This window comes from Gymnoscopelus braueri (assembly GCF_963280865.1).
Source record: "Gymnoscopelus braueri genome assembly, chromosome: 17".
In the NCBI taxonomy this organism is placed as follows: Eukaryota; Metazoa; Chordata; class Actinopteri; order Myctophiformes; family Myctophidae; genus Gymnoscopelus; species Gymnoscopelus braueri.
The window spans coordinates 8,893,655-8,920,139 of NC_137617.1; the positions used below are offsets into that span (position 1 = coordinate 8,893,655).

At 42.3% G+C, this 26,485-nt stretch overlaps 1 protein-coding gene and 1 pseudogene across 2 annotated transcripts in view; one reads left to right on the forward strand and one right to left on the reverse strand.

Moving 5' to 3' along the window:
* Positions 1-9,226, forward strand: part of LOC308104334 (syntaxin-binding protein 4-like) — a gene marked incomplete at its 5' end in the record, with an annotated part of 30,155 nt that extends 20,929 nt beyond the window's left edge. The window contains 2 exons of the mRNA XM_080454750.1: positions 7,860-7,915; positions 9,182-9,226. Coding sequence (XP_080310876.1) covers positions 7,860-7,915; positions 9,182-9,191 — 66 coding nt within the window. The 3' untranslated portion in view covers positions 9,192-9,226. The remainder of the gene's footprint in view (positions 1-7,859; positions 7,916-9,181) is intronic.
* The window catches only part of LOC308104924 (cytochrome c oxidase assembly protein COX11, mitochondrial-like), a 302,546-nt pseudogene that overhangs the window by 266,155 nt on the left and 9,906 nt on the right, over positions 1-26,485 (reverse strand). The window lies entirely within an intron of this gene.

Below are 26,485 nucleotides of genomic sequence, written 5' to 3' on the forward strand. Positions count from 1 at the left end.
AGATTGCTTGGTCGGAACTACCTGTTGTATAATTAAACAAGTCACACAGAGTGACCTACATCCCCTCTCACATCATGTACATATGACAACACACGTGTGTGTGTGTGTGTGTGTGTGTGTGTGTGTGTGTGTGTGTGTGTGTGTGTGTGTGTGTGTGTGTGTGTGTGTGTGTGTGTGTGTGTGTGTGTGTGTGTGTGTGTGTGTGTGTGTGTGTGTGTGTGTGTGTGTGTGTGTGTGTGTGTGTGTGGTGTTCACAAATGGCACCACAGTTCCGTCAGTGCACGTAACTTATCACCCAACTAGGGATTGGTTTTTCAGGGGAGACCGCGAGGCTTCAGTTGGGCCTTGTTCCCCGCTGGAGTTATTTCCTGTATTTTAAAATTCTCATGGATGATCTCTGGACATGCCTATCTGACAACTTTGACAAACCTATCTATGAGTGTACAAAATCTCTGTGTGTGGGTGTGTGTGTCACATTATGTCGAGAAACGTTCCATTGAATTACTTTAAATGCCCCTTCACATGCGCAGTAGTGTCCTTTTATTTATGTGTCTATGTCACGAAACATTGGTCGAAACCCTTTTCGCTCGTTCATGTAGTGGGCCCCAGCTGACAGTACCTGAGTCGGCCACCATGGGTTAGCCGCTTATTTCATTCCCCCCGGGGGCTTGATGCAGACAGACAGATACAGAGATCTACATATATCGGAGTAAAAGGGACATGGACAGACAGACAGACAGACAGACTGACAGATACAGAGATCTCCATATGGGCATAAAAGGGACACAGACAGACAGACAGATGGGTACACCACCAGGTTCTGACCACGTGTACAACAGGTATTGCATAAGCGGAGGGGGCATACGTTCCCAACGGGCATTGACCCAGTAGGCTACGCTTAAAGGGATAGTTCACCCCAAAAAAAAGACTTTTTTTTCTCTATCGATTAGTCACACCATGACCAGCGGACCGGTAGGCAGCGGTTCCAGTAGGAGACACAAAGGAGACTCTTTGTGTCTCCTACCGGAACCGCTACCGGTTATCAAATTATTGGCTTAGGAATGCGACAAAAAAGAAAAAAATATCCATGAATTCAAGTCTCCATGGGGTGACTAAACGATAGAAAAATTGACATTTTGGGGGTGAACTATCCCTTTAAAGCAGCTTCATGTTCTCTCAGGTTAATTCACAAAGAATGTATGAGGAAATGAATTTAATACTGCGAGGAGTGAGTACCAAGTACTTGAGCAAATGCACTTAGTTACTTTATACCACTGTTTCCTGGTCGAGGGTGGAGGGGGCGGGGGAGGGCTGCTGCCACCCAATCTCAGTCCCCCGCGGCATCATGGGATTCGTAGTATCTATGTCAGGGTTCATGTTGCCACTGTGTCAATAGAACAGTGGTTAGTTCCCCAGGTGAGCTCTTCTAATGGCAGCAGGGTGTAACTTTTACAAGCTCTGGGTCTTATGTAATGTCCACACTAACACACCGTTTCCCAAGCAATATGTCGTCACCCATTCACGGACCCATTTTCATCGGCCGTAGGTAAAAATAAAAAGTATGTTTCCTTCAAAAGATTTTCAAAAACAAAACTCAGATTTAATGGGGGGAAAATGGTAATGGTGAAAATAGCTTGTACATCTGCCGTTAAAAATATATATATAAATGAATAGGGCTTAAGTGGCAGTGGTGGTAAAAGTACTCAAATCTTGTACTTAAAGGCATACTAGGTAACGTTTTCAACAAAACTAAAGTTAAATTGTATATCTTTTGTGAGTGGCAAAAGTTTCACAACACCCACTCCATGAATTTCACCCCCGGAAGCTTTTTATTTATATATTTTATATTGAACGTGGACTGGGGGGACTTTCCCGGGGAAATGACGTCATCTGGCCGGAAAACGGAGGTGGAAATGCACTGGTTTCCTGTTTGGCCAGGAACTACCGCAACGGTTTCCTGTTTGGCCAGGAACTATCGCACTAATAACAAAAAGGAACCTCACGCTGATTTTAAGAGAATGTAGGATTAGAAGATCGAAAAAGAACAGAAAAAGAAAGCACAGCTCATGGTAACTAATGCTCCACTGGCTAAGAGAAACGATCCGTAGATAGTATAAAACAATTAAAAGATCGCTTTTTGAAACGCTTCCGGCTTCCGGTGAAAACGAATGGAATTCTGGGTAATCGAGGATTACGGAAATTCTATGCAGTGACGGTAGTGACCAGCAGAGGTTGCTAAAAATCGTTAGTTGTGATTTTGCATTGTACAACTTTAAGTAAAAGTATCAATACTGCAATGGAGAAATACTCTGTTACAAGTAAAAGTCCGGAATTCAAAACCTACTTGAGTAAAAGTACAAAAGTATTGGCATCAAAATGTACTTAAAGTAACAAAAGTAAAAGTACTCATTTTGCAGAATGTCCCATTTCAAGTTTTCAAACGTATACAAATCTTTTGAAAATAACAGGTAACAAGCTCACAATGCGTCGTGAATGATGCGACGCATTGTGAGCTCGGCTATTTTCAAATGGCCGAAATGTATATAGGGCTGAAGTGGGTAATGTATGTTTCGTAATAACAATCAAAATCTGCAAAGTAACTAGTAACTAAAGTTTTCAAATAATTGTAGTGGAGTAAAAGTACAATATTTGCCTCTGAGATGTAGTGGAGTAGAAGTAAACGTACTGAAATTTGGAAATACTCCAGTAATGTAAAAAATCACACCCTGTGTGAAGTGGGCGGTGTCTTGCTAGCTAATCACAATACTGAATGGAGTCAACCAATCATGTACAAAAGATAAATACATTTATTGAAACACTCTTTATGATGGACGAAACCATAACTTTAAAAAAACAAATGTATGTTTTTTTTAAAAGTTATGGTTTCTTATATAGGGCTATGCACATGTGTCATGTGACACTGGCCAATCACAGTCCTGAATAGATTGTGATTGGCCAATCACAGCGCAGGATAATTGTACAAATTTCCAAACCTCACTTATAGGGGCGGTTTCACTGCCCAAGATAATTGTACAAATTTCCAAACCTCACTTATAGGGGCAGTTTCACCGCCCAAAAATACCTCAAAACAGTACTTAACACATTCACTGCCAGGGGATTTCAAATGTATGGCAGGCAGCTTCTGGCAGCATTTTTAAGCATTCTGACACATTTTTCAAGAACCACAAAATATTTATCCAGTATGATCGATCACAGAGGAAATCACTGTGCTTCCGTGAAGAAGAAAAAATGTCATTGGGACATCCCGTTCTCTTATTATACCCAGTTGAAAATAGCATGTTTTGCCAAAAATACATAGTAAAAAAATAAGTACACAGGAGCCCAGATACAGGATTTTAAAGTCATAAGTTAACCAGGAAGTGAATGGAGCAGTAAATCTTCGGATCACGTTATCTTGGGTTCTGGACGTTTTTTACCAAGAATCACTGACATATCCGTGAATGGCGGTGAACGGGTGGATTTTAAATCACGGATATGTCCGTCAATGAATAACACCTGGCAGTGAATGTGTTAAGTACATGTTCTTAGTTACTTTACAAGTGGTTAATTCATAATGCATTTTTTGTAAGTTTGGGTCCTGGGGAAGACATTAAATGTATGATGTGGTTCTGGAGCTGAAAGGTTTGGGAAGCTGTGTCAATGGAACAGTGCATGTTTCCTCAGGTGAGCTCTTCTAATAGAGGCAGGTTGTAACTCCTACCAGCCTTTCCTCTGATGTCATTTACACTAACAGACCTCTTGACACCTGGGCCTTAACCCTTAACACTGACCCGGGATCAGCCGGCACGCTACTTTGAGGGCTAATAGTGAAGTGTTGCCTCAGATGATCCCAGATCCCAGACATGCAGCTTATTAATAAACACTGACGGCCAATCAAAATCCATCAGAAGGACATCTGGGATGCAACGGGTCTCACTCACCCAAGTTTTGTTATTAGCGGAGATGAGGAGACGGTTATGAAGAATAAAGCTACCTGGTAATTTAGCTGCCATTACCTCATCAGGTACAACTACCTCGCCTCCTTGTAATTAATCTGTCAGACTGTCTTTCAGCACCACTGTCACAGAGGCGGATCTCTCTCTCTCTCTCTCTTTCTCTCGCTCTCTGTTTCTCTCGCTCTCTGTTCTCTCTCTCTCTCTCTCTCTCTCTCTCTCTCTCTCTCTCTCTCTCTCTCTCTCTCTCTCTCTCGCTGTCTGCTCTGTGTGACAGGGCGGACACTCATTACTGAAATGTTTATCTGGAGAGTGGACTGTAAATATGCCACTCTGTTATCTTTTTTATTAACTCACACCGTACGAAAGCTGAGAGTGAGACAGTGTAGGAGAGAGAGTAGGAAAGCTGAGAGGGAGACAGCGTAGGAGAGACAGTAGGAAAGCTGAGAGGGAGACAGCGTAGGAGATAGCCAATAGGAAAGCTGAGAGACAGACAGCGTAGGAGAGACATTAGGAAAGCTGAGAGGGAGACAGCGTAGGAGAGACAGTAGGAAAGCTGAGAGGGAGACAGCGTAGGAGAGACAGACAGAAAGCTTAGAGGGAGACGGGCAGACGGCATAGGAGAGACGGTAATAAGGCTGAGAGGGAGACAGAGTAGGAGAGAGACATTAGGAAAGTTGAGAGGGAGACAGCGTAGGAGAGACAGACAGTAGGACAGCAGTGGTACATTACTCGTGGTTTTCATCGTGCAGTACAGTCTCTCTAAACACTGAAGACAGCAGGTTTGCCAGCCTGCTCTCATTCTTCCACTAATTGTGTGTTACATAAGCGAATATGAAAAGAGAACAGCTGCAGTTGTCTTGGTGAGAGACATTGTATTATGTTTTAATGTCAGCAGTAACGTCATGAGTCATGACATTCACCTATTCATTCTACTTTACCTAACATTAAAGGAGAGAATCGAGGGGTTTATTTGCAGTGGTGGAAAGTAACTAAGTACATATACTCAAGTACTGTACTTAAGTACAATGAGGTATTTTGATTATTATTTATTTTGATTATCATTACAAAACATACATTAACCACTTCAGCCCCATATACTGTATGCTTTGGCTGTTTGAAAATAGCCGATCTACAGTGCAAGGTCACAACGTGTCACATCGTGGCGCACGTTTTGGCCTATAACTCAATAAAAACCTAAATGTCCCTAGATTCTGGAGTCATACATGCCTCAGCTGTAATCAGCTGTCAGTCTGCTGCACACCTTTCTACACACCAATCACAGCTCATTCCCTCAACAAGGTGGCCCATTTAAATAGACTCTCTCACTGGATCTCTGCTTTTCAATTGCTGCCACATTCTGCTGCTGCTGGCAAAGCTTTCCTCCACCACCCCAGACTCCACTTTATATCTTGCATGACTAAAAAGTGACTGAAATTCATGTGTGCATGGCTCTAAAGTAAAATGAAATTCAATGTTTGCACGGCTCTAAAGTTAACAGAATTCAATGTTCTAGGCTTTAATGTTAAACTGAATTTCAAGTTTGTATGACTCAACTTCATCTGATTAAATGTCTTGCCATGGGCCCACTCATGTATACCTATGGGGGGGGTTTACATAGCATTCCCTGATTTTGCTTAGCAAAATGTAGGGAACATCTTGAGTGCGGAGCAATTAGCGCCAAGTTGAACTGTATTCCATTTGTTGCAATAATTAAATGGGTAAAGTGTTCCCGATTGAATTGAATTCAATCTGACCAGAAGCAGAGATAGAGCAGGGATAAAAAAGAGTATCTATATATTTTTAAAAGAGTGTTCTATTTCCTGGGAGTCATGTACACTATCAGGTCCTTGTTGAAGAGAACTTATTACAGTGAATGCTGGTGAGCTGCTCATTTGGAATGAGTCAGATGTCACTGAAAACACAAGGAGGTTTATGGCCTTGAGAAACGTGTTGATTAGCTGTGTGTGTGTGTGTGTGTGTGTGTGTGTGTGTGTGTGTGTGTGTGTGTGTGTGTGTGTGTGTGTGTGTGTGTGTGTGTGTGTGTGTGTGTGTGTGTGTGTGTGTGTGTGTGTGTGTGTGTGTGTGTGTGTGTGTAGTTTGTCAGGATGTCTGGTCACAGAGAAAGGCTGTTCTTCTCTGACCTCAGCTCTGCTCTCCAACCCTTCCCATTTGAGAGAGTTGAACTTGACCTACAATCATCCAGGAAAATCAGGCGAAGCGATGCTCTCTGCTGTTGTGAAGGATCCACACTATAGACTGGACACTCTTAGGTATGAGAGGCCTGGGCCCTATTTTACGAAAGCAGAATTAGGGGTTAAGCCTGGCTTTAACACCTATCCTTAATTTAGCCAGGATTTGCGATGAATCAGTTTCATGAAAGCTGAATTATCTTGCCAGATTAGCTTAGCCAGTTCACCCTGGCTAAGTTTATCCATGTCTAGATTTCACAGAAGAAAATTGACCCAATCCTGCCTTAGTTACCATGGCAATTTAGCTGTGAAGTTAGCCTGGTCAAGAGCAGGCTAACAGCCAAGCTTAATTAATCCAGTGCCTTGTTCTTCAAGTTTTGTGATATAGCTGTTAGTCCAATGACTCCAATCTTAAACCAATGACTTTTTCCACAGTTAATTCAACACATATGTTTGTATATGGACTTTAATGACCCTGCATTCAAATAAAATGAAATAAATACAATAAGATATAATCAATTTAATTATATTACCGAAATAGTGTGTGACCATGAATCATACTTGTTTCACAATGACTCATGTGATATGTCATTGTCACTCTGTTAACACTATAGTTCATATTGTAGATGTTTGATAATATATTCGTTTTCTTTTAGGTTATAAAAAATGTCTGACATACATAGGTATACATACATATATATATATACACACATGCATATATATATATATATATATATATTACTATTACAATAATACTATTGCTATACGTTACTGCCGCGGGTAACGGCGAGCCTCGTCACCGCAACGGGGACCCCCCGTCACTGCCGCGGGTAACGGCGAGCCCCGTCACCGCAACGGGGACCCCCGTCACTGCCGCGGGTAACGGTGAGCCCCGTCACTGCCGTGGTTAACGGCGAGCTCCGGCACCGCAACGGGCCCCCCGTCACTGCCACGGGTAACTGCGAGATTGGTCAAGTTCAAGGAATATGTGCTCGAATTCATGGTCTTTTATAGAAATACGTCTGTGTGTGAATGTTCATAGTGTCTACTGTCTATTCAGACCATGTGTAAACACCAGGCATCACATAGAGACTTGGTCTCTGTGTGAATGTTCATAGTGTCTACTGTCTATTCAGACCATGTGTAAACACCAGGCATCACATAGAAATAAGTTAGACAATTCATCTCTGGCAGCAGGAGGCTGTGTGCGTGAGACAAAGAAGAACCTAATATTTCCATAGGATTGCACTTGCTTGTCACTCCTCCAGATTGACCTCTCTTCTGCCAGCTGACCTCTGATTATAAATGAATACTACTGTAGGTGGTCAGACCCTGAGCTCTGTGTCTGCAACGAACATGACTAACAGCCCATCCAATCAGAATGTAGTTGTGTTTTGTCTGATATCTTTTAATCAATTAGCCGCCCTAATAATTAATTTCAAATGACTTTTGATTAGGTATGTAGGACTCACGTTTGGGTGGGATTGGTGACTGGATAGTTACATTGAATGTATAGTCAACAAAACCAGGCAGGAAGTAAGAACCTTACAGACAGTTTGAGCCTACACATTTTGGCTCAAATTTGGCAACCTTTTTACGCCATGGTTCCTTTGAGGTGAGCCATCTAGAACGTTCATTTAGGATGGATTATCAATCATTGTTTATATGATCAAAGAGAATATTCAGGCCTGACTTTGTCTCTCCTCCATCCCAGTGTGGACCATGGTGGAGTTTGCAAGCTGATACCAGGTGTTATGAAGAGCTTGATAAGTAAGTTTTGTTTTATTCATGAAATCAAAGCATCACATCCAGCTATTTAGATCAGCTATATACACAGAAGCATGTGACATTCACTCATTCACATCCTACTCTGAAGGAAGAGGATAATAACCATAATGTGTAACTAATACAGTATGTGATATTAACACAAACATACATCTAAGCTCCAGACTGACAGTGACTGTGTCATTGTATGTCATCAAGTCACCATATAGCTGTCTGTCAAGGGCATGATGCGCCCTCTAGCTGTCAACTGTGGGCATTATAGTCCATATGTTACCATTCAAACCAGAGGACTGGAGGATGCTTTGTTATTGTTACAGTAATGTGAGGTGACATATTTACCTGTAGACAGTGACTATAAATACATACTGTATGTCTACATTACATTAACACAGTGAATATAAATACATGCTGTATGTCTACATTACATTAACACAGTGAATATAAATACATACTGTATGTCTACATTACATTAACACAGTGAATATAAATGTATACTGTATGTCTACATTACATTAACACAGTGAATATAAATACATACTGTATGTCTACATTACATTAACACAGTGAATATAAATACATACTGTATGTCTACATTACATTAACACAGTGAATATAAATGTATGTTTTTATTATCTCAGGTAATTTGTAAATATGTAGATAACCTGTCTGGCCTTCTGTTGCTCTCTTGTTTTGATCTCCTTCCCACCTGCCCCCCTCTTCTTCTCCCCCCCCCCTCTTCTTTCTATGGAAACTAACGTTGCGATGGGAACGATGTACAAAAAAGAATTTCACCCACTTTTTTACCTTGTAAACCTGTGATGTGACAATAAAACTGATTCTGATTCTGATTCTGATTCTGAAACTGATTCTGATTCTGATTCTGATTCTGTATACTGTATGTCTACATTACATTAACACAGTCAGCAGCCCAAATTCACATTACACATTTGTAGATCAAATATAGTCTACAGTTGTTAGGATATAAATGAACCAATATGCCTGTGAAGTCAGTTAGATGTAGAGTTAATCTAACTTCATCAATGAACACATCTAGATCATAATGTGTTCACAGTTATAGAAGTATATAAATACCTTTGTGACGAGAGAGAGAGAGAGAGAGAGAGAGAGAGAGAGAGAGAGAGAGAGAGAGAGAGAGAGAGAGAGAGAGAGAGAGAGCGCACATTATTATAATTATTATTATTATGTGTGATAGTAAACTGGTGTTGTATTGTATGTTGTTCTTCCCATCAGATGTGTGTGAACTCACACTGGATCCAAACACAGCAAACAGTCTCCTCTCTCTGTCTGAGAACAACATCAAAGGATCAGAAATATCCTGATCATCCAGACAGATTTAAGACCTGGGACCAGGTGATGTGTAGAGAGAGTCTGACTGGACGCTGTTACTGGGAGGTAGAGTGGAGTAGCAGGGTTTCTAAAGATCTACAAGCTCACAACATGTTGTGATGTGACACGTTGTTAATCTGCAGTTTTCACTGTATTCAACTATTCTTTCTTCATTAATCAGAATGTTGGACCATAATGACATTTGAATTGAAGTTAAACAAATGATATTTTTATGCATATTGTTTCGAACACCTCGGTGCATTTTGTAAATGAAAAGTGTCATTTAGTTTTAGGAAAGTGTTTGAACTGTTTTGTAAAACTGTGGTTCTCAAACTTTTTACAACATTTCAACCACGACGATTAGGCCATCGGACCCCCTTAACTCTGAGAGTGTACAAATGGAACATGTGCACACTCTCAGTGTTCCAGACCTGTAAGGGTCCATTTGGTTCCATGTGTACACTCTCAGAGTTACAGACCTGTAAGGGTCCATTTGGTTCCATTTGTACACTCTCAGAGTCACAGACCTGTAAGGGTCCATTTGGTTCACAACTACCGTTTTGCTGTGGACCCCCTGCGACCCCCCAGGACCCCACTTTGAGAACCCCTGTTGTAAAATACACTTCTGTTTGGAGTAATGTGCTCTGAAAGCAATCCAGAAAACTGTTTTATTAACAAATAAAATTGAATCTTTTTCTATTAATCTTTGCTTTGTCTTTATTGTTTTAATTTTGTAACAGCTTTTTACTGTGGTGTAAGAAGTACTCATATTATTATTATTAAGGTTTCGAGGCCTATGAGGCTCGAAGCCTTATTACGTCTCTACACTTTCACTATTATTATTATTATTCTTCCGCCGTTTTTGGCAGTTCTGGCCTAACCGCGTGGTCACTTTTTACGAAACTCGGCAATATGGTAGAGGGCTATGCCAAACGGCAAAGGCCTGAAACTCACAACCATTGGCCAAAGGGTGGCGCTGTAGCACTCAATTGAAAATACCAACTTTGAACAGGTACATGCCCTGTTTGACCCACATCCATGACACTTTGATAAACACATGCGTCTCCTCATGCCTAACACCTTTCACACTCTGACTTTTGACCTCTGACCTTTAGATCTCCCACCATTTCGAATTATATGAAAAGCAGTTAAAATCAAACTCCTCCTGGGAATTTTTGAGCAATCTGCACAAAACGTTTTACACATGAACTTTGGACCTATACCGACAGACGTGAGCAAGCAGATTTTCCATAAGTGAAAACGTTAAGCTTTTATGAGCCAATGAATATTGCAGTTTTATGAAAATTATTCGTCTGCCCCTAACACATACATGCAGACTCACATTTCTTTGAAACTTTGCAATATTGTAGAGGGTCATTCCAAGTATCACTGAAACCAATCTTACTCCAATTGGTCAAAGGGGGGCGCTATAGCAATTTTTTGAAAATGCAAACTTTAAACAGGCAAAAGTCATGCCTCGTTTGGCCGACAGCCGTGAAACTTGCTTACACATGTGCCTTGACTCATGAGGAACATATCTATCACTTTGACCAGTAAGCTCCGCCCTTAGATTGTCTGCAATTTTGAGCAGTTTGAAAAACATTTAAACCCAGGATTTCTGAGCAATTTGCGTGAAAGTGTGTCGTGTGTGAAGTCCCTTTTCACCAGTTCAGGTCTGTTGGTCCAATAGCTTGATCGCTTAATCATTTGTCTTGAAACCACAGGGTCGCCTGTTCAAATCCCACCTCATGCAGACTTCATCTCAATTGCATTGCACACGACATGACTGTATCAATGAATAAACTTGCAATTGTTAAATGAAACGCTTATTGAGAGTAGTTATTTTCAATGTATGACGTATTTCATTCCCTCTTTTGTTTTGTTTTTTTGGATTCTCCTTTTTCACTAACTAAGGCTGTGGATTGAATAGCTTGATCAGTTCAGTGTTAGCCTCATGTACCGGAGGTCCACGGTTCAAACCCCACTCATGACAGTTTACATTTAAATTGCATTGTACATAACATGACCCTGTTAATTCAGACATGTGCAATTTTTAAACAATAACATGAAATGCTTTTGAGAGTAGTTGTTTTTTATGTATGACATACTTTCTTGTGAAAATAGCCGATCTACAATCTCACACCTTTTTAGATAGCAACGCATTGTGAGCTTGTAGTTCGACTATTTTCACTAGTTTCCATTCCGAGGACAGAAAAAAATCTTTATTGGTTAATGTTTTGTGAACCAGTGATCTAGAGTAGTTAGCGTCCTGTCTATCCAGTAGCCCAGTCAGTACTGGGGCCATAGCTGAGTGGTTAGTGAGCCCGCCTACGGAGCCAGAGGCCCTAGTTGCCCCAGGTACGATTCCAGGCCAGGCCAGCAAATGTGTCGATGAAATGAAATGTGTCCCTGAGCAAGACTCTTAACCCCTAATTGCTCACAGGCCCTCATTGGAAACAAGGCCGCAAGGACTTTCATGAACTGACCTGTTAAAGGAATTATCCTTATCCTTTACACTGTCTAACCGCAAGTCTGTAGGTCCCTGGTTCAAACCCCAATTTAACCAGTTTGAAAAACATTTTAACCCAGGATTTCTGAGCAATTTGCGTGAAAGTCTGCCAAATCTGTGAGCTCCTTTTCACCATTTCAGGTCTGTTGGTCCAATGGCTTAATCATCTGCCTTGAAACCACAGGGTTGCCGGTTCAAATCCCACCTCATGCAGACTTCACCTCAATTGCATTGCACACAACATGACTGTATCAATGAATAAACGTGCAATTGTTAAATGAAACGCTTATTGAGAGTAGTTATTTTCAATGTATGATGTACTTCATTCTCTCTTTTGTTTTGTTTTGTTGGATTCTCCTTTTTCACTGATTAAGACTGTGGATTGAATAGCTTGATCAGTACAGTGTTAGCCTCATGTGCCGAAGGTCCACGGTTCAAACCCGACTCATCAGAGTTTACATTTGAATTGCATTGTACAAAACATGACCCTGATAATTCAGACATGTGCAATTTTTAAACAATAACATGAAATTTATTGGTAAATGTTATGTGAACCAGTGATCTAGAGTAGTTAGCATCCTGTCTATCCAATAGCTCAGTCAGTATTGCGGCCATAGCTGAGTGGTTAGTGAGCCCGCCTACGGAGCCAGAGGCCCTGGTTGCCCCAGGTACGATTCCAGGCCAGGCCAGCAAATGTGTCGATGAAATGAAATGTGTCCCTGAGCAAGACTCTTAACCCCTAATTGCTCACAGGCCCTCATTGGAAACAAGGCCGCAAGGACTTTCATGAACGGACCTGTTAAAGGAATTATCCTTATCCTTTACACTTTCTAACCGCAAGTCTCTAGGTCCCTGGTTCAAACCCCAATTTAACCAGTCCAAATATAATTTACTGAACAAAAATCATGACTTTGTTAATTAATGCAAGTTCACTTCTTCTCACTCTGTCACTGCCTCTCTCTCACTCTGTCACTGCCTCTCTCTCACTCTGTCACTGTCTGTCTGTCTGTCTGTCTGTCTGCCTCTCTCTCACTCTGTCACTTTCTGTCTGTCTGTCTGTCTGTCTGTCTGTCTGTCTGCCTCTCTCTCACTCTGTCACTGTCTGTCTGTCTGTCTGTCTGTCTGTCTGTCTGTCTGTCTGCCTCTCTCTCACTCTGTCACTGTCTGTCTGTCTGTCTGTCTGTCTGTCTGTCTGTCTGTCTGTCTGTCTGTCTGTCTGTCTGCCTGTCTGCCTGTCTGCCTCTCTCTCACTCTGTCACTGTCTGCCTCTCTCTCACTCTGTCACTGTCTGCCTGTCTGCCTGTCTGCCTCTCTCTCAATCTGTCACTGTCTGCCTGTCTGCCTCTCTCTCACTCTGTCACTGTCTGACTGTCTGTCTGTCTGTCTGCCTGTCTGCCTCTCTCTCACTCTGTCACTGTCTGCCTGTCTGTCTGCCTCTCTCTCACTCTGTCACTGTCTGCCTGCCTGTCTGCCTGTCTGCCTCTCTCTCACTCTGTCACTGTCTGCCTGTCTGCCTCTCTCTCACTCTGTCACTGTCTGTCTGCCTGTCTTCCTGTCTGCCTCTCTCTCACTCTGTCACTGTCTGCCTGTCTGTCTGCCTCTCTCTCACTCTGTCACTGTCTGTCTGCCTGTCTGCCTGTCTGCCTCTCTCTCACTCTGTCACTGTCTGCCTGTCTGCCTCTCTCTCACTCTGTCACTGTCTGCCTGTCTGCCTCTCTCTCACTCTGTCACTGTCTGCCTGTCTGCCTGTCTGCCTCTCTCTCACTCTGTCACTGTCTGCCTGTCTGCCTCTCTCTCACTCTGTGACTGTCTGTCTGCCTCTCTCTCACTCTGTCACTGTCTGCCTGTCTGCCTCTCTCTCACTCTGTCACTGTCTGTCACAACATCTGAAGTGAACTGAGTTCCTGACCTCTGGTAGTTGAGTATAGCAGCATTCTTTTGTTATTTAGCAAGCTGCTAGTAGTGGTACCCTAAGTGCTTTTCTATTAGTATTATATTATTAGCTTGTGTGGTAGTCTGTAGTTTATAGTTGTATTGTTTGTGTGCTTCAAGCAGTAGGCTATTGGCACTTTGTAGTAGTACAAGTAGTTTCACCCTGTATAGGCCACTTGATTGCCTTGTGAAGTGTGTGGTTTAGCCAGCACAGCTCAAGGGATAAGTAGGCAGGTTGAGAGTATTCTCTTCAGTGTGTAACCAACATCTGAAGTGAACTGAGCTCCTGACCTCTGGTAGTTGAGTATAGCAGCATTCTTTTGTTATTTAGCAAGCTGCTAGTAGTGGTACCCTAAGTGCTTTTCTATTAGTATTATATTATTAGCTTGTGTGGTAGTCTGTAGTTTATAGTTGTATTGTTTGTGTGCTTCAAGCAGTAGGCTATTGGCACTTTGTAGTAGTACAAGTAGTTTCACCCTGTATAGGCCACTTGATTGCCTTGTGAAGTGTGTGGTTTAGCCAGCACAGCTCAAGGGATAAGTAGGCAGGTTGAGAGTATTCTCTTCAGTGTGTAACCAACATCTGAAGTGAACTGAGCTCCTGACCTCTGGTCGTTGAGTATAGCAGCATTCTTTTGTTATTTAGCAAGCTGCTAGTAGTGGTACCCTAAGTGCTTTTCTATTAGTATTATATTATTAGCTTGTGTGGTAGTCTGTAGTTTATAGTTGTATTGTTTGTGTGCTTCAAGCAGTAGGCTATTGGCACTTTGTAGTAGTACAAGTAGTTTCACCCTGTATAGGCCACTTGGTTGCCTTGTGAAGTGTGTGGTTTAGCCAGCACAGCTCAAGGGATAAGTAGGCAGGTTGAGAGTATTCTCTTCAGTGTGTAACCAACATCTGAAGTGAACTGAGCTCCTGACCTCTGGTAGTTGAGTATAGCAGCATTCTTTTGTTATTTAGCAAGCTGCTAGTAGTGGTACCCTAAGTGCTTTTCTATTAGTATTATATTATTAGCTTGTGTGGTAGTCTGTAGTTTATAGTTGTATTGTTTGTGTGCTTCAAGCAGTAGGCTATTGGCACTTTGTAGTAGTACAAGTAGTTTTACCCTGTATAGGCCACTTGGTTGCCTTGTGAAGTGTGTGGTTTAGCCAGCACAGCTCAAGGGATAAGTAGGCAGGTTGAGAGTATTCTCTTCAGTGTGTAACCAACATCTGAAGTGAACTGAGCTCCTGACCTCTGGTAGTTGAGTATAGCAGCATTCTTTTGTTATTTAGCAAGCTGCTAGTAGTGGTACCCTAAGTGCTTTTCTATTAGTATTATATTATTAGCTTGTGTGGTAGTCTGTAGTTTATAGTTGTATTGTTTGTGTGCTTCAAGCAGTAGGCTATTGGCACTTTGTAGTAGTACAAGTAGTTTCACCCTGTATAGGCCACTTGATTGCCTTGTGAAGTGTGTGGTTTAGCCAGCACAGCTCAAGGGATAAGTAGGCAGGTTGAGAGTATTCTCTTCAGTGTGCAACCAACATCTGAAGTGAACTGAGCTCCTGACCTCTGGTAGTTGAGTATAGCAGCATTCTTTTGTTATTTAGCAAGCTGCTAGTAGTGGTACCCTAAGTGCTTTTCTATTAGTATTATATTATTAGCTTGTGTGGTAGTCTGTAGTTTATAGTTGTATTGTTTGTGTGCTTCAAGCAGTAGGCTATTGGCACTTTGTAGTAGTACAAGTAGTTTCACCCTGTATAGGCCACTTGATTGCCTTGTGAAGTGTGTGGTTTAGCCAGCACAGCTCAAGGGATAAGTAGGCAGGTTGAGAGTATTCTCTTCAGTGTGTAACCAACATCTGAAGTGAACTGAGCTCCTGACCTCTGGTAGTTGAGTATAGCAGCATTCTTTTGTTATTTAGCAAGCTGCTAGTAGTGGTACCCTAAGTGCTTTTCTATTAGTATTATATTATTAGCTTGTGTGGTAGTCTGTAGTTTATAGTTGTATTGTTTGTGTGCTTCAAGCAGTAGGCTATTGGCACTTTGTAGTAGTACAAGTAGTTTCACCCTGTATAGGCCACTTGATTGCCTTGTGAAGTGTGTGGTTTAGCCAGCACAGCTCAAGGGATAAGTAGGCAGGTTGAGAGTATTCTCTTCAGTGTGTAACCAACATCTGAAGTGAACTGAGCTCCTGACCTCTGGTAGTTGAGTATAGCAGCATTCTTTTGTTATTTAGCAAGCTGCTAGTAGTGGTACCCTAAGTGCTTTTCTATTAGTATTATATTATTAGCTTGTGTGGTAGTCTGTAGTTTATAGTTGTATTGTTTGTGTGCTTCAAGCAGTAGGCTATTGGCACTTTGTAGTAGTACAAGTAGTTTCACCCTGTATAGGCCACTTGATTGCCTTGTGAAGTGTGTGGTTTAGCCAGCACAGCTCAAGGGATAAGTAGGCAGGTTGAGAGTATTCTCTTCAGTGTGTAACCAACATCTGAAGTGAACTGAGCTCCTGACCTCTGGTAGTTGAGTATAGCAGCATTCTTTTGTTATTTAGCAAGCTGCTAGTAGTGGTACCCTAAGTGCTTTTCTATTAGTATTATATTATTAGCTTGTGTGGTAGTCTGTAGTTTATAGTTGTATTGTTTGTGTGCTTCAAGCAGTAGGCTATTGGCACTTTGTAGTAGTACAAGTAGTTTCACCCTGTATAGGCCACTTGATTGCCTTGTGAAGTGTGTGGTTTAGCCAGCACAGCTCAAGGGATAAGTAGGCAGGTTGAGAGTATTCTCTTCAGTGTGTAACCAACATCTGAAGTGAACTGAGCTCCTGACCTCTGGTAGTTGAGTATAGCAGCATTCTTTTGTTATTTAGCAAGCTGCTAGTAGTGGTACCCTAAGTGCTTTTCTATTAGTATTATATTATTAGCTTGTGTGGTAGTCTGTAGTTTATAGTTGTATTGTTTGTGTGCTTCAAGCAGTAGGCTATTGGCACTTTGTAGTAGTACAAGTAGTTTCACCCTGTATAGGCCACTTGATTGCCTTGTGAAGTGTGTGGTTTAGCCAGCACAGCTCAAGGGATAAGTAGGCAGGTTGAGAGTATTCTCTTCAGTGTGTAACCAACATCTGAAGTGAACTGAGCTCCTGACCTCTGGTAGTTGAGTATAGCAGCATTCTTTTGTTATTTAGCAAGCTGCTAGTAGTGGTACCCTAAGTGCTTTTCCCTGTATGTCTGTGTGCCTCTCTCTCACTCTGTCACTGTCTGCCTGTCTGTCTGCCTGTCTGCCTCTCTCTCACTCTCTCACTGTCTGCCTGTCTGTCTGTTTGCCTTTTCTCTCACTCTCTCACTGTCTGCCTGTCTGTCTGTCTGTCTGGGGAGAGGGAGAGAGGGAGAGAGGGAGAGAGGGGAGAGGGAGAGAGGGAGAGAGAGACAGAGGGGGAGAGGGAGAGAGAGACAGAGGGGGAGAGGGAGAGAGGGGGAGAGAGAGAGAGGGGGGAGAGGGAGAGAAGGAGAGAAGGGGAGAGGGGGAGAGAGAGAGAGGGAGAGGAGAGAGTCTGCCTGCCTCTTCCTGTCTCTGCCTTATCCCTCGAAACCGCTTTTTGCTGCTTGCAGCTATATTTATTATTATTATTAAACTAATACTTGTTGTCAGTAATTAGGTACTTATAACTATCCAACACCTCAATGTCTTTGACAATGTTATCAGGGACTGGAGATTCTGGAGATTTCTAAAATCCTAAATCATTCAATTATTATTATTCTATACATCATTTTAAAACAAATTATGACGATGATAAAAATGCACAAGGCTGCAGTGTTTCTGTATGTCAGATAGCAATGTGAACAGTACAAAGTTACACATGTGGGAGATTGATTGCAAGAAATTGGACAGGATTCACATTTAGCCTTTTATTGTAATTTATTGACATCTGACAGACCATGTCATTGTGATACAGAAAAGAAAGACAAAACTGGTTTACAGCATTGCATATAAATATAAGCAGATGAAACACCCCTTAGGTAGAACATTACATGTATTTTAGAAATACATGTTTGATCGTTTGTTAATCTAAAGCATCACATGTTTCCTCTTCATTAGTGAAAGTCCAGATTAATCTGACAGCAATTCATCAATACAGGACAATATGTCAAATAGAAATGTATAGAAAACATGCTTGACAGATTATAACTGGTTCAACTATTTTGCTAATATAAAAATTATGCAATCAACTAATGCCTAGATGTTTTGAGGAAAGACTATTCAAAAAGTGTTATGGAATCTTTAAAAAGTGTTCATATAGACAAATGACACCCAATGGGACGGGTCCCTAGCGACTTCAAAAAAGCAAGGGTGACCCCTCTGTACAAAAAAGGAAACCAATTAGACCCTGGCAACTACCGCCCTATTTCTATTCTTAGCTCCATCTCGAAAGTCATGGAAAAAATAGTCTACGAACAGGTCGATAAGTATCTTGCCGAGAAAAATCTAATTTACAAATTCCAATCTGGTTTCAGATTGACACATGCCTTCTCTATTTGAACGACTCTATCAAACAAGATGTCGACAATGGCAAATATTGCGGCATGGTCATGCTGGACCTCCAGAAGGCCTTTGACACCGTTAATTACCCTATTATGATCGATAAGCTTAAAGCAATAGGTTTTGATGATACGTCGGTGAGCTGGATGAGATCCTACCTGGCTGGAAGGGAGGGAGCAAGTGGTGGAAGTAAACGGCACCCAGTCCCCTCCCCTACCAGTGACTTGTGGTGTTCCGCAAGGAAGTATACTAGGACCTTTACTGTTCCTGATATATGTGAACGATATGTCTTCAGCTTGCGACTGCAAACTGTTCCTGTTCGCAGATGACTCGGCTCTGCTGGTCTCGGACAGGAACAGGCTGCAGGTTGAGATATCTCTCAGCTCTGAACTCAACAAGATCTGTATCTGGCTCTCCGACAACAAACTATCATTACACCTGGGTAAAACTGAATCCATCCTCTTTGGGTCCAGTTCTAACCTTAGCAAGGCTGAGAGTTTCACGATCAAAGTGGGTGATGATGTTATCACAAGAAAGGAGGAAATTACCTACCCGGGTTCCATCTTGGAGGCAAACCTCTACGGTAACAAAAACGCAGAAAGAGTGATCAAAAAGGTCAACCAAAGAATACGCTTTTTGTATAGGATTGGACGTCTAGTCAGTAAGAATACTCTGAAGATTCTTGCAGGGGCCCTCATACAAGGTTATTACGATTATGCATGCTCCTCATGGTATCACAACACCTCCAAGGCCTTAAAAACAAGGCTCCAAACATCCCAAAACAAACTAGTAAGGCTACTTCTTGGCCTCAATCACAAAACCCATCTAACCCCTGCTCATTTTGCTAGGATTGGATATACAGTAGGGTTGAGGACAGAGTACAGCAACTTGCTATGGGCCTGGTCTTCAAGATACACCACAACATTGGGATCCCCCTGTATTTGTCAAAATACTTCAAAAACGTTAATGAAGTCCACGATCATAACACCAGAGGCAGCTCCACGAATCATGTTCAACCCAGATTTGGCTCAACAAAGGGAATGAACTCGTTCTCATGCTATTCATCAAAAATGTGGAATGCCCTACCAAAAGGAGTATTGGAGTGTAAAACCCTACTCACTTTCAAAACTGCCCTAAAGATACACCTTCAGGAGGCTGCAATTCGAAAATGGCCCCTGTCTAAGTCTTAACCTACCCCCCCCCCCCCTCCCCGTTTTTTCTTCTCTTGTACATATTTTTCACTCTTCATACCAGTAACCTGTAAGCTGATTGTATGACGTTCTGTATAGTAGTGTGTATATCTGTCTGTCTCTTATATGTCATCATGATTTGTGTGCATGGGGATCTCATCTTAAACAAGCTCATGCTTAATTTGTCTTCCAGTTTAGTATACCTTGTATTGTGAATTTGTACTTCCATACTGTTGTTCTCATGTCTTACTAAATAAATTACATCAATCAATCCCACTGAGCCTTTTTCGGGCTATTAGACGTCTAAAATACGTCTAAGGGCTAGTCTAAAACGGGGTTATAATTGGTCTAACAGTGAAAGTTTATTTTTATTTTTTAGATTGATTAAAAAAACTAGATTAGATTAGCTGTTTTGTAAGCGTCTATTTATAGACCGTCTATATTATAGCCGTCTATATATAGACGCTTAAAAAACAGCTAATCAACGTCTAGGCTAAGCCTAGACGTCTAAAAAAGGTCCAATAGCCGACTATGGCTCACTGGGATGAGTGATGGAGTGTAATTATAATCTGTAGACGAGATCCGGTATGGTTACGGTTTATTATGGTAGAGACCTAGCCTGGTTCCAAAACATAGATCCCGCCCACTCTCTGAGTGGACTGCTCAGCTTCAGGCTGATAATCAGGCTAGTAGAGACCGTTTGTGGATGCTTTACTGAGAGGTTTTACGGCGGCGACAGATGTTAAATCCAATCATCAGGTATAGTGTCACTAGAAGCGAGTGGCACTTATTCTTCTTCAAATGACTCTTAAATTGTAGCTTTCACTTCAGCAGAGATCGCGGTATTGAGCCATACCTCGATTACCCGATCCCCGGAATAGAACGGATTGTTCTCTCTTTCTACGCGCAACTGCGCATTGTTTTTGGAGAGCCCTCCACCGCCTGGCTTCCATCCATCAGGGTCTACCATGGAGAGAAGATACTTATGGACACATAATTTTATTTATTTGTACACATTGGGAGCATTTATTTCGTGCAATTAATTGACATTTAATACATTTATTTATTTTTATGTTTTTTATTATTTATTGCAATTCACGCATTCATCCGATCTGGCTCAATCATTTTTAGCCCGATCAGTCGGGTGTGTGGGAGTGGGGAACGACCGGCTCGGGTCGGGACGCCGATAGTGGGGGGGGGCTTCGGGGCCAGCGCCTCCACGCTCAATTGGTCAGCTCCCTCATGAATCTCAGATGTCAGGCTCAAACTTACAGTACCATTATGTGAGCTACTGCCGACTGAGTCACATGTAACTGTGTCAATTTACTGGTGGGATAAATGACACCCTTTAACTTATTGTCTCCGCCAGGCCGAAAGGCATAGCGAGAGAGTATGTTTTGCCCCCTGTCCGTCCGTCCGTGTGTGTGTGTGTGTGTGTCCGTCCGTGTGTCCATCATTCTGTCATTTTGTGTACAGCTAATCTCCGGCACCGTTGGCTTGATCGCAACGAAACTGTGCACACACACTCCCTGGATGCCAGAGCAGAACCTCTGCCCCAAATTTTTCAAATTAGCCTTTTATAGCGCCACCAGGAGGCCGCTTTTTGCAAAACACACTTCTTGACAGTACTCCTACAGATTTTATCCAAACATCACGCAAATCAGTACACAGTATCTCTATAGTCATGTGATCAACACGGATCTGTCCAATTTTCCATATTTCATCCTGATTGGCTAAGGTTGGCTTCCAAAGTTTGCAGGATTGCTCCGTTTTCAACAAAATGCCTCAAATCATGAACGCAGCTTGCGATTTCCGTGAGATTTCACACGCACATTCCCACTAGGCCGAGGAAGAAATGCCACTTGAAAATGTTCAAATCAGCCTCATGGTGGCGCTATAAATGGACGATTTATGTTTTTAACTATAACTGCACCGATCTGCATGAAACTTTGCACGCACACTCCCTAGAGGCCAAGGAAAAACAACTGACCTGCATTTTTCACATTTGCCTTTCATAGCGCCACCAGGAGGCCGACTTATGTAAAACACATTCTTTGATATTAAGCCTTCAGAATTTATCCAAATTTCACGCACATCGGTACACTTGATCTCTATAGTCATGTGATCACGATGATGTGATCACGATGGATCTTTAATTTTTTTCATATTCCATCCTGATTGGCTAACATTGACATCTAAAGTTTGCAGGAGTGGCCCGTTTTGAACAAAATGCCACAAATCATGAATGCAGCGTCCGATTGCGACACTTTGCACGCACATTCGCACTACATTGAAGAACAAATGCCACTCTTTTAACATTGCCCTATTATAGCGCCACCATGAGGCCAATTTTGCAACACTTTTCTTTTTTATATTACTCCTACAAATTCAAACATCATGCAAATCGGTACACATTTAGTCAAGTGATCAAGATGGTTCCATCCAATTTTTCATATTCCATCCTGATTGGCTAATTCTGAACATTGCTGCCCCACAATAACCTACCTGACCTGGCGGAGACCTGTGCTCCGAGGAGCACTTTTTCTAGTTCACAAATGGTTTTGGCAACAATAAAATATCAGATGCACAATAAAGTGCGGGGTGCGTAATTGTTGCGTATACCAATGGAATAAAATGATTAACCTTGCAGACTACGCCACTTAGGTTTGGATTAAAGGAGCCTAAGAACTCCTTGATTAACTCTCTTTGTTTTAACAGGCTTTTCACAGGTTCGAGATAACTGGGTAAGTACTTAGACTTTAGGAGAACACAACACCAATAAAACCAAGGAGGAACTGAGACCAACACAGTGGATAAAAAGGGGTAAACATACATTTATTAAGATTCGTCCCTGATACAAGAGGCCTCTGTGCCTTTAAAACACATAAATAATACAATCCTAAAATATAAACCCTAACCTCCTATGGCGCCGCTAGACTAACTAAAATGTATTCACTACTAAACTAAAATGCAAACAATGGGCGAAACAACAATAATAGCAAGAGCGCAAATAAATAGCAGAATAGGCAACAGTACTTTTACAAAAGTAAAGTGCGGTGCTATATAAAGTGCGTTCAGTACTATGTGGACTTAGGCCATTCAAATGCAACACCGGGGGTTTTCTTCAGCCAAATAGCAGAGTGTGCAAATAGCAAATTGTGCAAATTAATAGCAAAAGGTGCATCAAATACTTATGGACAAGTAAAGTGCAGGTGCTATTAAAATACAATAAAAATGCTATAAATAATTAAGACAATGTGTGCAAATACTGGGGGAAAACAGGTGGAGGGAAGCCAAGCCAGGACTCTTCAATGTTCGTCTGTTTCTTTATCGCCGTCTGGAAATACAGAAGCAATGGGCCAGTTCATCTGTTTACAGACAAGGTACTGTGGGCTGCTAGCAGTGGTGGCTATCACAAATACGAGTGTTGCGTGGATAGAAACTTACTCCGAAGGCAGTTTTCGCTGCCTACTGATGGAGTTGCGCGTCGCAGCACTTTAGCCTCTCTTTCGTCCGCTCCACTCCAGGCCCTGCTTCGCTCCTTATGGTCTGGTCGTCGCTGCGGTCGTCCTCTCCTTCCCCTCTGCACACACAGTCTTTCACGGGTCTTTCTATAATGGAGCCGTCTGCCAAATGTTTGCTCGTTGCTTTCGGTGGCTGGCAGCACGCGCTCTCCCGTCTCACACGCCCTTTACCTCGGCTACGCTCTAGGACTTTCTGTGTCGCACCGGTCCTTTCACACACACTCCTGCTCTGCTTCCTACTCGCTCCTCTGCCTTTTTGAACTGAGCGGTTATTCTCATTTCACAGAGACACCGCGCCCTTCTCCGTCGTGGTTGGCTGTTGATGACGTGACCTGCTGTGGGATTGGGCCGTGGGGACTACGCCCGAGTGTCAGTCAATCTCACAGCTGTTCGCTGTCATTGTCAATCGGGGCATACCAAGTGGCTCGGGGACCGGGGGGAAAACATGTCCATTCATAAATAATAGCCTACAGTGCTTTCATCAACAATAAAGGTTAAAAGGGTGTTAAGATGATGAAACAGTGCATCAATATAAATAACAAAAAAAATAAATAATGTCCCGTTTTCCACCCTGTCACAATTACCATTACCATTACTATAGCGGGGCGCAGATAGGTGTTAACGCGCCGTTGACACCTAGAACAATAGCCCAGACAGAGAAACACACTTTTTTTCGGTCGCGGCTGAGGGGGCGGGGGGGCGGGGCTATTGCGGTTCGAGTTGAGCCCCCATGGCCGCGCACATAAATCGGCGTGCCTGCATGATGGTACACCGTGGTGACGATCATCAGCCGTGAGAGGAGGATAGGATGAGCCACCACCATCACCACCTGACCACTGGACCAACAGTCCCGCCAAGGCCTGCGACTTTCTGCTCAAGTTCCTGTTGGTCGGGGACAGCGATGTATCAAGTCAAGTGGGCGAGGGAGAGATCCTGGCCAGCCTGCAGGACGGAGCCGTACAGAGTCTCCCTACATGGACACAACATGGGTGGGTGAGTGGTGGTCTGGTGGAGTGGAGTTAGCTCTGGCTCATAGCGTTAGAAGGAGTTCTCCTTAAAGGAGAATACCGGACAAATTAAGTGTTGCCTTTGATGTCTCGTTACTCACCGACCGACGTGAAAAGTGGCGTACTTTTTTTCCATAGATTCCCGTGTCGTCATTTTTTAAACCCCCTCCGTTGTCAGAATGGGAGCGCGTGGGTCAGTGAGATTCGTCTATTTTAACCGAGGCAAAGTTGTTTTTCTCTCTACTCCTAGTCCTTGTGGAGTCTCATGATAGTCAAACGTGCGTTGAAATTTCCTGCGAGGCCACCGTCAATGGCGAACGAGTTAACACTGGATGCTTGTTTCTTTCCAGAACCTGGCAACTCGTGTTGCCAGATCGTAAAAATGACGACACGGGAATCTATGGAAAAAAAGTACGCCACTTTTCACGTCGGTCGGTGAGTAACGAGACATCAAAGGCAACACTTAATTTGTCCGGTATTCTCCTTTAACGCTGCGGCTGTGTTACTTTCGAGCCGTTTGCCCGCACACCCGCGGTAGCGCAGGCTCGTCTGTAGTAAAAATAAGAAATACTCTTTCGCTACTCACTAAAACAAAGACGGGTTTAACATGTTTAAAGCCTACTTTCCTTAGTGGGTAGTGGGAACACTAACACTATTCTAAAATACACCTTTTGGCCAGAAAAGACAATATTTCACCGGAAGGACAATTCTGGTCAATAGAAAAGTTTCATTGACCAGATCTGTAGGGGGCGCAGTGGAGTAACTAAAACATGTTTTTCCATCCGGTAGATTATTTTACATTTTGGTCAAAAAGTGTATTTTAGACGTGAGGTGGGGGGCTCCGAGTGTTTCCACTAAGGAAAGTAGGCTTTCAACATCTCAAAACTGTCTTTGTTTTGGTGAGTAGCGAAAGTGTATTTTTTATTTTGACTACAGACGAGACGAGTGCAGGGCAGGCAACGGCTCGAAAGTAACATAGCGTTAAAGGCATAGTTCACCCCCAAAATGACTTTTTTTCCTATCGAATAGTCACCTAATGGAGACTTGAATTCATGGATATTGTGTTTTTTTAATAATGTTTTTGTCGCATTCCTAAGCCAATCATTTTATGACATCTAAATACACTCGTACACATAGTTTGAAGCTCCAAAAACATACTTTATTACCGGCGCAACGTTTCGACCTTTTTAGGCCTTCATCAGGCAAAAATCCCTTTTCTGTGGAGAGCTTTAGCCAAAAATAGCAGATCTACAAGCTCACAATGACTCGCAGAGAGCTTGTAGATCTACTATTTTTGGCAAAGAGGTAAAGGTGTAGAGGGAATAAAGAGCAGACCAAGTAAAAAAAAGATTTTAATCTGAAACACAATTTTATAGAGAGGGGGTCCCTGCTTCATCTCTCTAGGGGGTCCTTGGCCTGAAAAACATTGAAGACCCCTGTATTAGGTGATTGCGATGTTATGTTAAATGTGTGTCTATTGTTTTGTCGATGTTGTCTTCGGTGTTACTGACGATGCACAACACATTTCAGTGTATATTCTGACTATGATCTTCATCATCATGCATGGATTAAAGTGGCCAGTCACCACGACATTTTCATAAGATTAAAGAGCATTAGAATGGGTCAAACTAGCAATATTACCTTTTTATGTTTTTTTTTAATGTTCAGAAGCATCTTCCATAAAACCCCAATGGTCTCGGATATCTCATAGACGCAAAGATTAAAGCCTCAATCTGCAATTTATTGAACTGGTTGGCTGTATGTTGAACAGAAAGAACATAGGTTTAGAAGGTTCTCAACCTGTAGGTCCAGGGGTCCTCACATGATTTTCAGGGGGTCCCTAGATGACAGTAAAGTGACAGTTTAAGGACTTTTAATACCTAATACCAAAACAAAAAAAAGAAATGAAAAAAGAACATTACTGCATCAAAAGTAATCAACAAAACTATACTATAAAAACTGGTTAAACATCGGCCAAATTGTCAAATAATATAAGAAATAGGATTTTTTTTAAATAACTGATCTACAAGCTCACAACGCGAGGCAGCAATGTTCACAATATTTATCTGTGGAACCGAGTCAAACTAAATGTAATGCCTCATCTCCTACATTTCCAAGTACATGTCAGGTTGGGGTAACCTGACTCTGCCAGATGGGGGCGGTATTGAGTAACCACGTTCCTCAAGACAGCATCCAAATAAGCTGTGAAACAAATGTGTGACACAAGCTTATTGGATCTGGCAGCGTCAGGTTAAGGTTGGGGGCCCCCAGTTCAAATACGATTATTTTGGGGGGTCCCCAGTTCAAATAGGACTATTTTGGGGGTTCACGGACTCACAGCCTGAAAAGGTTGAGGACCACATGGTGTGGAGGACCCCTTTCCCACTGCTTCACAAATCACAGACTGGGACTTGGCTTGACACAGGTTTTCAGTCGTGAGATTTGTTTCTGCTTTGACACATTCAATCCGGGAAAGAATGTCATTTTAGACTTTAGCTATATATACAGTATATAGCACATTGGTTCTCAAAGTGGGG